A 12,932-nucleotide genomic window follows, 5' to 3' on the forward strand; every position below is an offset into this window, starting at 1 on the left:
CAATAACATCTGTTCAAATTTTTATGTGACCAATAAAAACACAAAACATTTAATTATTTTAATTCTGTTAAACAAAAGAATGTCATAAACATCACAGTGGAGTTCAAATACATGTTTGGACTTTTCTCTAACCAACCCCTCCATGTTTCTCTTAGAAAGCGCTTCAAGAAGTATATTCGAGAATCTGTGAGAAAAACTCGCAGGAATCCCAGAGGGCATGCACGCACATCATCGAACACATATTTGCTCCTCTAAAGGTCCAACTTAGGAATGGTTCCTACATGACCCCTGGAGGATACAAACACTACTGCGATGATCTCAAAATGATGACCAGCGAATACAGATCAACAGGAGGCAAAGGAGTGAAGGTATGTTGGACTTGCATCTAACACAACCTCACTGATTGGTCAAAACGGAAGACTGGTGCCGTATGTATTGGAGGTTGAGCTTCTGTTCTTATAGTCTCTTATCATGTGCGTGTGCGTACATACATGTGTGTGGTTCTAGGCTGAAGAGGTACTGAATGCGTTCCTGAATGACAAGGAAAGCACTGGTCAGGCCATCCTGTCAGCAGACCAGTCTCTAACTGAAGCTGAATTGAAGGCCGAAGGTGAGGACCTGTGTTTGAATTATCAATCCAGTAAATGCGAGTGGCAAACAGTAATCTTTGCAACTTTACCTTTAATAAAAATACAAGGGCTGTGTACTATGGTTTTCCTAAAATCATTTACCATTACAGACGAGGAAAATGTAACCTATTGTGTTGCCCAAAATTATATCAATGAAGTACATTTTCTTGGTTCTGCCCTCTCTCTCTCTTTAGAGGAGAAAGCGAAAAGGGAGGCATCTGAGCAAGAGAAACGAACCATGGAAGAGCAGATCAGAGTCCAGGAAATGCTGATGGACGATCAGAAGAGAACACATGAAGAGCATAAGAAACAGCTGTTGGAGAAGATGGAGGCTGACAAGGAAAATGCTAAAGTAGAGTACAATAGAGTTCTGGAGGCCAAACTCAAGGTAGGAACTGTAATAATGGAGATCAGCAGGCAGTATATTGATTTTGGGTTAAGGGATAGTCCCCTCAAAATACCTAACTAGATTTTCCAAAACAGTCTTTATTTGACAGTTTTGTTTACAGTTTGTTTGTCTGCATTTTAGTCACCTTTTGCACTTTGAATTTGTTTTCTATTTCACAAAGTTTTGTAAGATTTTGTTAGCCTCACAGCCTAATAACTATGATACATTATTTTTTGTTGTAGTAACTGCTTGGTACTTTTGATAGACTTGATTTGTGCTTACCGTATTGTAAAGTTATACAGAATTACTATATATCTATTGCATACTACAGTAGCGAAGTATTTTCTTCATTTGCAAGTGACATTCTTCATTGGTAGTTGGCCATACTAATTCAGAGGACAAGAATACAGCTCAATAGAGAGGTAAAATGCTTTTAGTGATTTAAGCAATGTTGGTCATTTCAGGAGAAGGAAGACCTCCTCAAGGAAGGGTTTCATCGCAAAGCACAAGAAATGGAGGAACAGATAAAGGACCTCAGGAAGGAGCAGGAGGATCAGGAAAAAGCTAAGCCCTCAAAGTGGAAGCTAGCTGTGGATAACATTGGAACCGCTGCTCTAATGATTCCAGGATGGGGCAAATTAATTGGAGTTGGTTTGAAAGTTGGGTCACATTTCATGAAATGAAGGTCCTTTAGGGGGGATGATAGTATACTACCAAAATATGGTGTTTCACCACCATGTCCACTTTCGAGAAAGGTGTGGATAAATTCTAAAATGTTTTACCTATCAATCATTAGACTGATTACTTTACATGAACCACTCCCTTCAGAAAGTGTGTTCGTTTAGTTTAATGTTTGTTTAAAAGGCATAAAAACAATAACAAGTATTTTTTTAAAGGCAAATTAAGGAGTGTTCCTTTATTGAAAAAATGGATCAGTACCTTTCATTTCATTAATTTGCACCAGACATAATAGAATAGTATGTGCATTGGGATGTTTGTAATAGGCTCAGTGTTAGTATGGGCTTTATTTGTGCTCACAACAAACACTTTCTACACAATAAACTTTATTTTCACTGATCCTGTCTTGATTAGCATGGACAAATGAACAGGATCATTTTTCATTATGTGAAACTGTAATGAACATGATGGGAGACAGAGAGCTGGTTTCAAGCTCAGGCCACAGCAGGTGTTTATTTGTAAAGGACCACAGGAGGAGGCAGGTAGTGGGTCCAGGGGCAGGAAGAAGGTCATACACAGGGGGTCCAACCAGGCAACAGTACAGGCAGGGAAAAGGCTAGTAACGTCGTCAGGCATTAGGTTGATAACAGGAAATCCGATAGGCTAAGGTACAGGCAGGGAATAGGCAAAAGGCTTCATTAGTGAGGCAGGCCAAAACTATCAGAATAGAAGTGTGTCACAAAACAAACAATACCTCACAATTATGGGGTGCAAAGAACTGAACTAAATAGTGTGTGATAATGACATACATTTACATTACATTACATTTAAGTCATTTTCTCAGTAGTCACATTATACAGACTGGCTTTGTGAATGTTTGACAGAAAAAATGTTATGGTCAGATAATACATAATCACATACACTACATGACCAAAAGTCTCTGGAGCCTGCTCGCAAAACATCTCGTTCCAAAATCATGGGCCTTACATGGAGCACAAACATCCTCTACTATTCTGAACTTTCCACTAGGATTCATTGTATACTGGCAGTGGCACTCAGCCACTAGAGCAGGGGTGTCAAAGTCAAATGGACGGAGGGCCAAATAAAAAATTTAGGACTGTTCGAATGTTCATTGAAAGATTTTTAAATGACCTGAACAATATGGTTATAATGGGTTGGATTGGGATACCCAGCTAGTATCCAAAAGTGGGCTAGCCAATAATAGAATTTTCTATCATCCACTCAACTGGTTATTTTTAAAATATAATTGGATTGCCAATCCCATAATGCATCCAGTGCTATAGCAGCCAGGTTTACAAGACTAACAGCCAACCCCAAAATGTTTTATTATGGAATTGATAGTGACAACCACCTCCACATGCTAATTAAGATGCTCCCTCTACCTTGCCTCTGGACTTCCTGTAATCGCCATATCAGGTTGTTCTCCTTGTGCCGCTACAAGTTTAGCAAGAACAACAGAAAAGGCAACATTTGCATGTGGCAGAGAGGTACAGTGTTCACAGCGTTTTGTTCAGAATATCAATCAGGCGTTCCAAATATAGTAATATGCAAAAAACATGCTCCAATAGGTTTTTGTTTGAGGACCTAGGTCCCTTCTGGAACTAAAGCAACCATGAAAAACACCCCCAGACCATTACCTCCTTGTTTATTCTGCCCACTGTCTGACAGCGAGTCCCATTGTAAAAGGCCCATCTTTGCCATCTTTGCCATCTTCAGTTAGTTCTAAGTACATATGTCACATAGAACACATAGTATTCAGACTTTGCATTGTGAATGACAGTTTGTTTGATCCATTCAGTGTACCAAAAGTCTTCACAGTAATGAAAGTTGGCTATATATCATGACGTTCTACATTTTGCAATCAGACCAACAGCACAGAATATAATACCTATAATTTATTGAATATTTTCTGTACAGTGATTGTTTCTTGTGGAGTAGAAATGTAATTCAGACATGGGTCTCGATTTAATCCTACCTCCTTGTTTATTCTGCCCACTGGAAGATCCCATTGCCCATCTTTGCCATCTTCAGTTAGTTCTAAGTACAAATAAAATATAAACTTTGCATTGTGAATGACAGTTTGTTCCATTCAGTGTTCCAAAAGTCTTCACAGACTGCAGTCACCAACAGCACAGAATAAACACTGCATATGTAATTCGGCTCAAATTCGGCAAGTTACCTATGCATTTCAATCGCGATATGACGTGGTGGATCTTCCGGGCTACAGATTGAATCTAGCCCATGGTCTGTGAATTCTGTTGGAATAGAATTGACTAGTTATTAGAATAACTAGAATTGACTAGTTATTATATATCTCAATGGACTTGATTCCATTGTCATTGTAGCCTAGAATGGACTGATAAAGCAGGCTACTATTTTATTCTGCTATGATATTCAACAATGTTACAGACAGGCCAACCAACGTCAGACAGTAAAAACAAGGACATATAAGTAGCCTACAGGATACACAAATAAAGTGTATCATTTTGATTCCACTTCATGGTGCATCTAGTGGTCTGTAAAGTGCTAGTACACGAGGGTAAGAGAGTGCAGAGATATATGGGACATGGGTTATTAAAAGTTCCGGGTTTGCACTGCTATGTTTTTTAGGCGTCTTGTCCTGATTGTTAATGTTCTGTAAACACCTTCAGGAGAATACAAGTACCCTTCGTCTGAAGGGAGCTTGTTGAGAACGCGTGAGGATATGCATTTTGACAGGATCAGACAAGATGAAAGTGACAAAAATGTACATTTAACGAGTGGCTTGTACCACTGTGTCACATGTTTCGTTAAACACATGAGCCATCCAATCCAGGTCATGTTCAGTAGTCTGGTAAAGTAGACCACCATTACATTTTACATTTAAGTCTAGCTCTTATCCAGGGACTTACAAATTGGTGAATTCACCTTCTGACATCCAGTGGAACAGCCACTTTACAATAGTGCATCACCCATAAAGTCACCTACAAAATAAAAGGAATCGGTTAAATCCAAACATATCCACAAAATAAAGTGAGAGTAGTGACTGTTTGCTGAAGGTGGCCTTGGTTCAATAGTGTTTATTATACCCCTGCACTAACTGCATAATCTGGGGAAAGGTTGTGATGAATGAATAGGGTCCAGCAGAGCAGTATCAGGCGATGGCCCTATTGTTGATTTATGGGCACCATAAAGAGGCATTTGAATTAAGTAAGCCTCTAGTCTTAGCCAGAGAGTGGTGAGAGAGGGAATAGGAAGAAGAGAGATGGGGTAGGTAAAAAGCAAAGGGAATAAAAAGGAGGGACAGACAGACAGATTTAATGTATGTGCTCTCTGACACCTGGAGTTGCATGGGAAACGGTCCAGGAACAAAGGACAATGCCAAAGGACCAGTCAGCTCATCCCCCTCTGATAGGCTAAAATGTATCTCTGCTATAGTATCCAGAAGACTGAGTAAAGAATGAGTGATACTAATACTATATTATTCATGTTTGTTATCTATATTATCCATGTTCGGTATCTATCTGCAACTAGTTCACTGAGGATAACTCTGATGCCATCTATAAGGATGTATGATCTCTGTGGTTACTTGTATCTGTATAGGGTGAACTCTGAAGAATTACTTTATGAAATAAAGGTTTTATGGTCTTCTCAGGAATTCTGTCTTATTTACTTCGGTCTCATTTCCCAAACAAGAATTTAAATCACAGGAGGTTGGTGGCACCTTAATTGGGGAAAATGGGCTCATAGTGATGGCTGGTGCAGAATAAGTGGAATGGTATCAAAAAATCTAAAGCCTCAATACAGGACTAAGATTGAATCGTACTACACCGGCTCCAACACTCGTCAGATGTGGCAGGGCTTGCAAACCTTTACAGACTACAAAAGGAAGCACAGCTGCCCAGTGACACGAGCCTGCCAGACTAACTAAATTACTTCTATGCTCGCTTCGAGGCAAGCAACACTGAAGCATGCATGAGAGCAACTGCTCTTCTGGACGACTGTGTGATCGCGCTCTCCGTAGCCGATGTGAGTAAGACCTTTAAACAGTACTCCGAGCATGCTCTGACCAACTGGCAAGTGTCTTCACTGACATTTTCAACCTGTCCCTGACTGAGTCTGCAGTACCAACATGTTTCAAGCAGACCACCATAGTCCCTGGGCCCAAGAACATTAAGGTAACCTAAATGACTACTGACTTGTAGCACTCATGTCTATAGCTATGAAGTACATTGAAAGGCTGGTCATGGCTCACATCAACACCATTATCCCAGAAACCCTAGACCCACTCCAATTTGCATAATGCCCCAACAGATCCACAGATGATGCAATCTCTATTGCACTCCATGCTCTCCTTTCCCACCTGTTCAAAAGGAACACCTATGTGAGAATGCTACTCATTGACTACAGCTCAGCATTCAACACCATAGTGCCCTCAAAGCTCATCACTAAGCTAAGGACCCTGGGACTAAACACCTCCCCTGCAACTGCATCCTGGACTTCCTGATGGGCCGTCCCCAGGTGGTGAGGGTAGGTAACAACACATCTGCCACGCTGATCCTCAGGGGTGTGTGCTCAGTCCCCTCCTGTACTCCCTGTTCACTCATGACTGCATGGCCAGGCACGACTCCAACACCATCATTAAGTTTGCCGAAAACACAACAGTGGTAGGCCTGATCACCGACAATGATGCCTATAGGTCTATAGGGAGGAGGTCAGAGACCTGGTTGTGTGGTGCCAGGATAGCAACCTCTCCCTCAACGTGATCAAGACAAAGGAGATGATTGTCCACATCACCAACAAACTATCATGGTCCAAATAGACCAAGACAGTTGGGAAGTGAGCACAACAAAGCCTATTCCCCTTTGAGACTGAAAAGATTTGGCATGGGTCCTTAGATCCTCAAGAAGTTCTACAGCTGCACCATCGAGAGCATCCTGACTAGTTGCATCATTGCCTGGTATGGCAACTGCTCGGCCTCCAACAGCAAGGCACTACAGGGGGTAGTGCGTACGGCCCAGTACATCACTGGGGCCAAGCTTCATGCCATCCAGGACCTCTATACCAGGCGGTGTCAGAGGAAGGCCCTAAAAATGGTCAGATTCCAGCCACCCTAGTCATAGGCTGTTCTCTCTGCTACCGCACGGCAAGCAGTACCGGAGCGCCAAGTTTAGGTCCAAGAGGCTTTGAAACAGCTTCTACCCCCAAGCCATAAGACTCCTGAGCATCTAATTAAATGTCTATATAGCCTCGCTATTGTTATTTTACTGCTTCTCTTTAATTATTTGTTACTTATATTTCTTATTATTATTAGCTTTTTAAAAGTTTTTTTTAACTGCATTGTTGGTTAGGGCTTGTAAGTAAACATTTCACTGTCAGGTCTACACCTGCTGTATTCGGCGCATGTGACAAATACAATTTGATTTGATATTATGTTTTTTATTTATTTTCTTTAAATGAATAAAAAATGAAAAGCTGAGTTTTTTTATGTCAATAAGTATTGAACCGCTTTGTTATAGAAAGCCAAAATAAGTTCAGGAGTAAAACTTTGCTTAACAAGTCATATAGTAAGTTGCATGGATTTTTTCATGTGTAGTACTTACTATATAATTTACCAGTGTAGTGTAGAATACTATACTACACACTGTACAGTAGTATCCCTCAATGTTGTAATATACTGTAGAATACTATACTACACACTGTGGTATCCCTCGATCATGTGTAGTACATACTATAGAATTTTGTAGTATACTGTAGAATACTATACTACACACTGTGGTATCCCTTGATCATGTGTGGTACTTACTGGAGAACATTCTGTAGAATACTGTACTGCACACTGAATTGATATGCTAATATTTAATTTGATTTGCTTATAGCCATACCCCTCCCCCATATCCCAATTGATGCCACCCGTGATTGAGAAACATACATGCCAAATATAGACCATACCAGTAGTATATTTTGTTCCCTACAGCTTATGGAAAATTTGCTCATAGCATTTGTGCTGAAGGATAGTCTGCAAAAACACTACTGTAAATACTATAGTTGTTTAACTATAGTAATACTAAAGTATGTAAAGTATACGTTAGTAAACTGTAAATACCACAGTATACTTGAAAGAGAGCAACCCAGCTCTACATGTTTGTTGACCTGTGACCCACTGACACCGCCTCCAGTTGGAGGGGAATTTGTAGCACTTTGAGGTCAAGGGTGGTGCAATTGCCATGTCAAGCGGTGATGCAGCCTGTCAAGATGCTCTCGATTGTGCAGCTGTAGAACCTTTTGAGGATCTGAGGGCCCATCCCAAATCTTTTCAGCCTCCCGAGGGAAAGAGGCACTGCCGTGCCATCTTCATGACCTTGCGGGTAAGTGTGGGCCATGTTAAGTCCTTAGTGATGTGGACGCCAAGGAACTTGAAGCTCTCGACCCACTACACATCAGCCCAATTAGATGTGGATGGGGACATGCTCTCCCCTCTTTCTCCTAAAGTTCACAATCAGCTCCTTGGTCATACTGATGTGGGGGAACAGGGAGTACAGGAGGGGACTAAGCACAGGCCCCTGATAGGCCTTCGTGTTGAGGGTCACCTTGGCGGAGGTGTTGTTCCCTATCTTCATCACCTGGGGCCGGCCTGTCAGGAAGTCCAGGATCCAGTTGCAGAGGGAGGGGTTCAACTCCAGGGGCGCTAGCTTGGTGATGAGCTTGGAGAGAACTATGGTGTTGAACACTGAGCTGTTGTCTATCAACAGAGTACTCGTACCTACTGATGAGCCTGGTCTTAATGGATAGGTAGACACATAATGACCGGTAGTCCCGCAATACAGACAACTCTTTGTGTTAAGTCTGTTTAAATGTTCGTCTGGAGACATCCTAGCTCTGCCGAGTTGCATCGGCTCCGGAAGAGGCGAGTCGGCAGACCTCGGAGATTCTCGGGGGGACTCGGGTAACCTCAGAGGCAAGGTGAGATCCTTGGGCGAGCAACTGGGACTGGAATCAGACCTCCTCTCGCTCCTACGTTCCTGTAGCCACCCATCGATCCGGATGGTCAAGGCGATGAGCAGTCGAGATCTGTAGGCAGCTCCCGGGCTGAGAGCTCATCTTTAACCTCCTCCGATAATCCATGAAGGAATGTGTTGAACAGGCATTCCGGGTTCCAGGCACTCTCGGCAGTCAACGTGCAGCAATCAACCGCATAGTCCGCCATACTGCGGGAGTCTTGACGAAGCTGGAGTAACTTGCGGGCAGCCTCTCTCCCAGACAACAGAGAATCAAAACCTTTTTCACCTCAGCCACAAACTTCTCTAGACTGAAGCACACAGCAGATTGTTGTTCAGATGCCGCCGTAGCCCAGGCGAGAGCCCTCCCAGACATGAGCATTGTGAGATACGCTATCTTCAAGCGGTCTGAGAGGAAGGGCTGCAGCTCGAAGATGAGGGAACAAATGCCCGACAGGTTCCTGACTCTCCAGCGAAGCGTTCCGGAGGAGGTAAGCGGGGTTCTCCTTCCATAAGACCTCGAAGTAACTCCCCGTGCCTCCCAATGGTGGCTCCTTGGGAGGAGACAGCGTTGCGGAGCTGGTCTGAGTCTGCTTGGTCAGTCATGCCCAGTTCGTACTATCAGAACTCCTGATAAGACCCAGATGCAGACAGTTTGAATCACAGATGTATATTAACAAATCAGGGGGCAGGCAGACGACAGGTCAAGGGCAGGCAGAGGTCGGTAAACCAGGGCATAGTCAGTAAGGTACAGAACGGCAGGCAGGCTCAGGGTCAGGGTCAGGGCAGGCAGAGTAGTCAAATCCGGGAAAACATGAAAAACAGGGGCAAGAGAAAAACAAGAGTACAGGAAAACCATGCTAGTAGGCTTGATGAGACTAGACAAACTGGCAATAGACAAACAAAAAACACAGCCATAAATGCACAAGGGATAATGGGGAAGATGGGCGACACCTGGAGGTGGGTGGAGACAAGCACAAGACAGGTGAAATAGATCAGGGTGTGACAGTGTGGGGGAAGGGCGTCAGACTGAAGAAGTTTGAGAGGAAGATTATTTAACTTTGTGGAGACATGTTTCTTGGGTGAATAAGGTATGAGTCAATTAACGCACTTGAACTAGTAGAACGTTTTAAGAAGCCCACATTTTTAAGAAAAGGGAGTCTCTGCTCATTGGTTTGACACACGGGACATTTGAGCTGCTGTCCTCAGTATGTTGTGGATGAGAGCTTTGTCTTATGTTTTAAAGATATGAGATGTGATTTAAGATAGATATCAACATATATTTTAAATGTTTGATTTGAATTTTAATATGATATAGCGCTAACATTGAACATGCACTGTGTTATTTAATTTGAAAGAGCCATTTTTAACCTATTTAAGATAGAATTTTCTCATGTGTGACAAACTGAAGTCAAACTATAACCTTTGAGCACTCAGTTGGCATTATTGTATCAAACAAATCTAATTGAGGCCTATGTTCAATGCGGACCGCAGAAGATCCATGCCTCGTACGCGGACACTGCATTCACAGTAAATGCTGCATATGTCGGCTCAATCCGTTATAGCACTGATCTTCCTTGGTTCTGATTGAATCTAGTCCCAAGAGTGGCTAAAATGTGTGGTGTCATTGTAAATGGGACATTTCATGTGAATTTAGTCCGAAACTTATCATGACGTTTTTGATCTTCCTGAAATGTAATCCAAGGAAAGGTACTTTGAAGGAAGCATATATATATATATATATACTACATTTTAAATGTTAAATTCTTAAGATTATTATTGATTAACTTTGGTCATAGAAGTTGGGATATTTGTGACATTTTGGCTTTACTATCCAGATGTCCTATAAGACACTACAACCCTTAGTCTGTAGATCTAAGCAAGACTTGCTGTAATTTCAAACTTTACCATGTTCTCCAAAATATGATTATTGTTTAGATTTTTATACTTACCTACAATATGGATACTGAAAAATATAAATATTCATATTTAAGAAGTATTTGAAAAATGTAGATGTTGTTGTCAGGATTTGGCCAGGGTTGTTCCGGGTTTTGGTCACTAGATGCCCCCATTGTGCTTTTTGACCTTATGTTTTTTCCCTTGTTCCCCATTATTATTTGCACCTGTGCCTCGTTTCCCCTGATTGTATTTAAACCCTTAGTTTCCCTCAGTTCTGTGCTCTGTGTTTGTATGTTAGCACCCAGCCCTAGTGTTCTGTGTATTCTTGCAGTTTCATGCTCTTGTGAATTCTGTTTTTGAGTATCTCTTGAGGCTTTTTTTGTGCTATATCTACCACCTTTTGGATTTGCCATTTTGTATTGAAGGACTTCTCCTTTTTTACTTTATTAAATACACCGTCTTAAGTACTGCTGTGTCTGCCTCATCTTCTGGGTTCTGCTGACTATTCGTGGCTCAGTTGGTTAAGTGACTGTTTCTCACTCCGGAGACCCAGGTTCGTAACCGGGTCCTGACAGTTGTTTTATACAATTGACTTCACAGTGACATTAAATGTCCAGAGTGGGGTCTCTGTTTCTTTATTAGTCATGATCCATTTTGAAAGCACTACGAACCAGCACATTGAATGGAAAAAGTGTTTTAAAAGCACCACGAACCAGCACAGTGAATGGGAAAAGTGTTTTAAAAGCACCACGAACCAGCAGTGAATGGGAGAAGTGTTTTAAAAGCACCACGAACCAGCACAGTGAATGTGAAAAGTGTTTTCAAAGCACCACGAACCAGCACAGTGAATGGGAAAAGCGTTTTAAAAGCACCACGAACCAGCACAGTGAATGGGAAAAGTGTTTTAAAAGCACCACGAACCAGCACAATGAATGTGAAAAGTGTTTTAAAAGCACCACAAACCAGCACAGTGAATGGGAAAAGTGTTTTATAAGCACCACAAACCAGCACAGTGAATGGGAAAAGTGTTTTAAAAGCACCACGAACCAGCAAGGTGAATGGGAAAAGTGTTTTAAAAGCACCACGAACCAGCACAGTGAATTGTGTTTTAAAAGAAACTCCCTCTGCTGGTGATTGCTGGATGTGCTTTTGAAATGATATTGATGTTTTTCAGTAATCATAAATCAATAATAACTAGGCATGTAGCATGTCTCAGGTGTTACAATCGGAAGTTTAATATGTTGAAGAAATACCAGTGGATGGAACATTTTTGGGAGGGCAAAAAGCTCATTACTTTAAAAAAGTGTAAATAAATGATCAATATCAACATGGGTTTTGAAAGGCTACATGCTCCTGATCTTCCTGCATGTTTGAACATTTGAATGCTGTTTAAAAAAAATGACTTTCTCATTAAGAAGCATTAGGCCTACATTCAATCAGATCAAGCTTTAACCTGGCAAAGCCGACACCCCCATAGCTGATGTTTTGGCGGTGTCTGGAGGTGTAACTGAGTTGGAGCTGTCAAATCGCTTGTGCATGATTATTGTCATGAATAAGCCACACTGTCCCACTCACGTTAGAAGTTCAGAAAGAGACTGTGTATGCTATATAGAAATACTTACGTTCACATTTAAAATCATTACCGATCGAAGTGAAGATTACATCGAAGTGAAGATTACATCGATGTGAAGATTACATCGATGTGAAGATTACATCGATGTGAAGATTACATCTCACATTCAAGTGTCTAAACATGAAGAAATGTCTCATAATGCGACTCCATGCAGCCAATGGCAATATCTGCTTTAGGCATAATGCAAGGAGCCGCTTGTAAATTCGACAGCTCTAAGTAGTTCCACCTCTAACATGCTTGCTAAAAATTCTGCATTTTGACATCATTTTGAAACTATCCCTTTAAGGTTAACCCTGTTACTTGAACTGAACTATTGTTTTAATGTGGTGAAGCTATTCCTTTTAAAATATTTTTTTTCCTAAAGAAATATTTAACATCAAATAGTCAAATCATGGCGTAAAAGCAGGTGACTGGTTCTACTCTTTTGGGCCATTTTCTGGTGATTTGTAGTGGAAAACTGACCAGGTTGAGCATAACATGTTAACCCTGTTACCCATACTGTAAATAGACAGGCTATACAATTTTTAGTAATTACATGTTTTGGTGTGGAGCTTGCATTCAATTGCAACTCCCTGTTGCACAAGCTTCCATTCAACGTTCAAAGCATTCTGAATACACCTGACTTGTGATTTTATTTAATTTTACTTCCACCCTGGTCAAATGCCTAAACTTTAGGAGTAATCAGAATTAACCAATTAACAGCTGCT

The 12,932-nt window shown here is 41.4% G+C and overlaps 1 protein-coding gene across 5 annotated transcripts in view; it reads left to right on the forward strand.

Annotated features, from left to right (window-relative positions):
- Positions 1-2,094, forward strand: part of LOC135505835 (guanylate-binding protein 1-like) — a 41,158-nt gene extending 39,064 nt beyond the window's left edge. For all 5 annotated transcript variants that reach the window (XM_064925016.1, XM_064925018.1, XM_064925019.1 and 2 more), the window contains 4 exons: positions 156-368; positions 508-610; positions 824-1,017; positions 1,482-2,094. In XM_064925016.1, coding sequence (XP_064781088.1) covers positions 156-368; positions 508-610; positions 824-1,017; positions 1,482-1,700 — 729 coding nt within the window. In that variant the 3' untranslated portion in view covers positions 1,701-2,094. The remainder of the gene's footprint in view (positions 1-155; positions 369-507; positions 611-823; positions 1,018-1,481) is intronic.
- The last annotated feature ends 10,838 nt before the right edge of the window (positions 2,095-12,932 follow it).

Source organism: Oncorhynchus masou, chromosome 19 (assembly GCF_036934945.1).
Source record: "Oncorhynchus masou masou isolate Uvic2021 chromosome 19, UVic_Omas_1.1, whole genome shotgun sequence".
NCBI classification, from domain to species: Eukaryota; Metazoa; Chordata; class Actinopteri; order Salmoniformes; family Salmonidae; genus Oncorhynchus; species Oncorhynchus masou.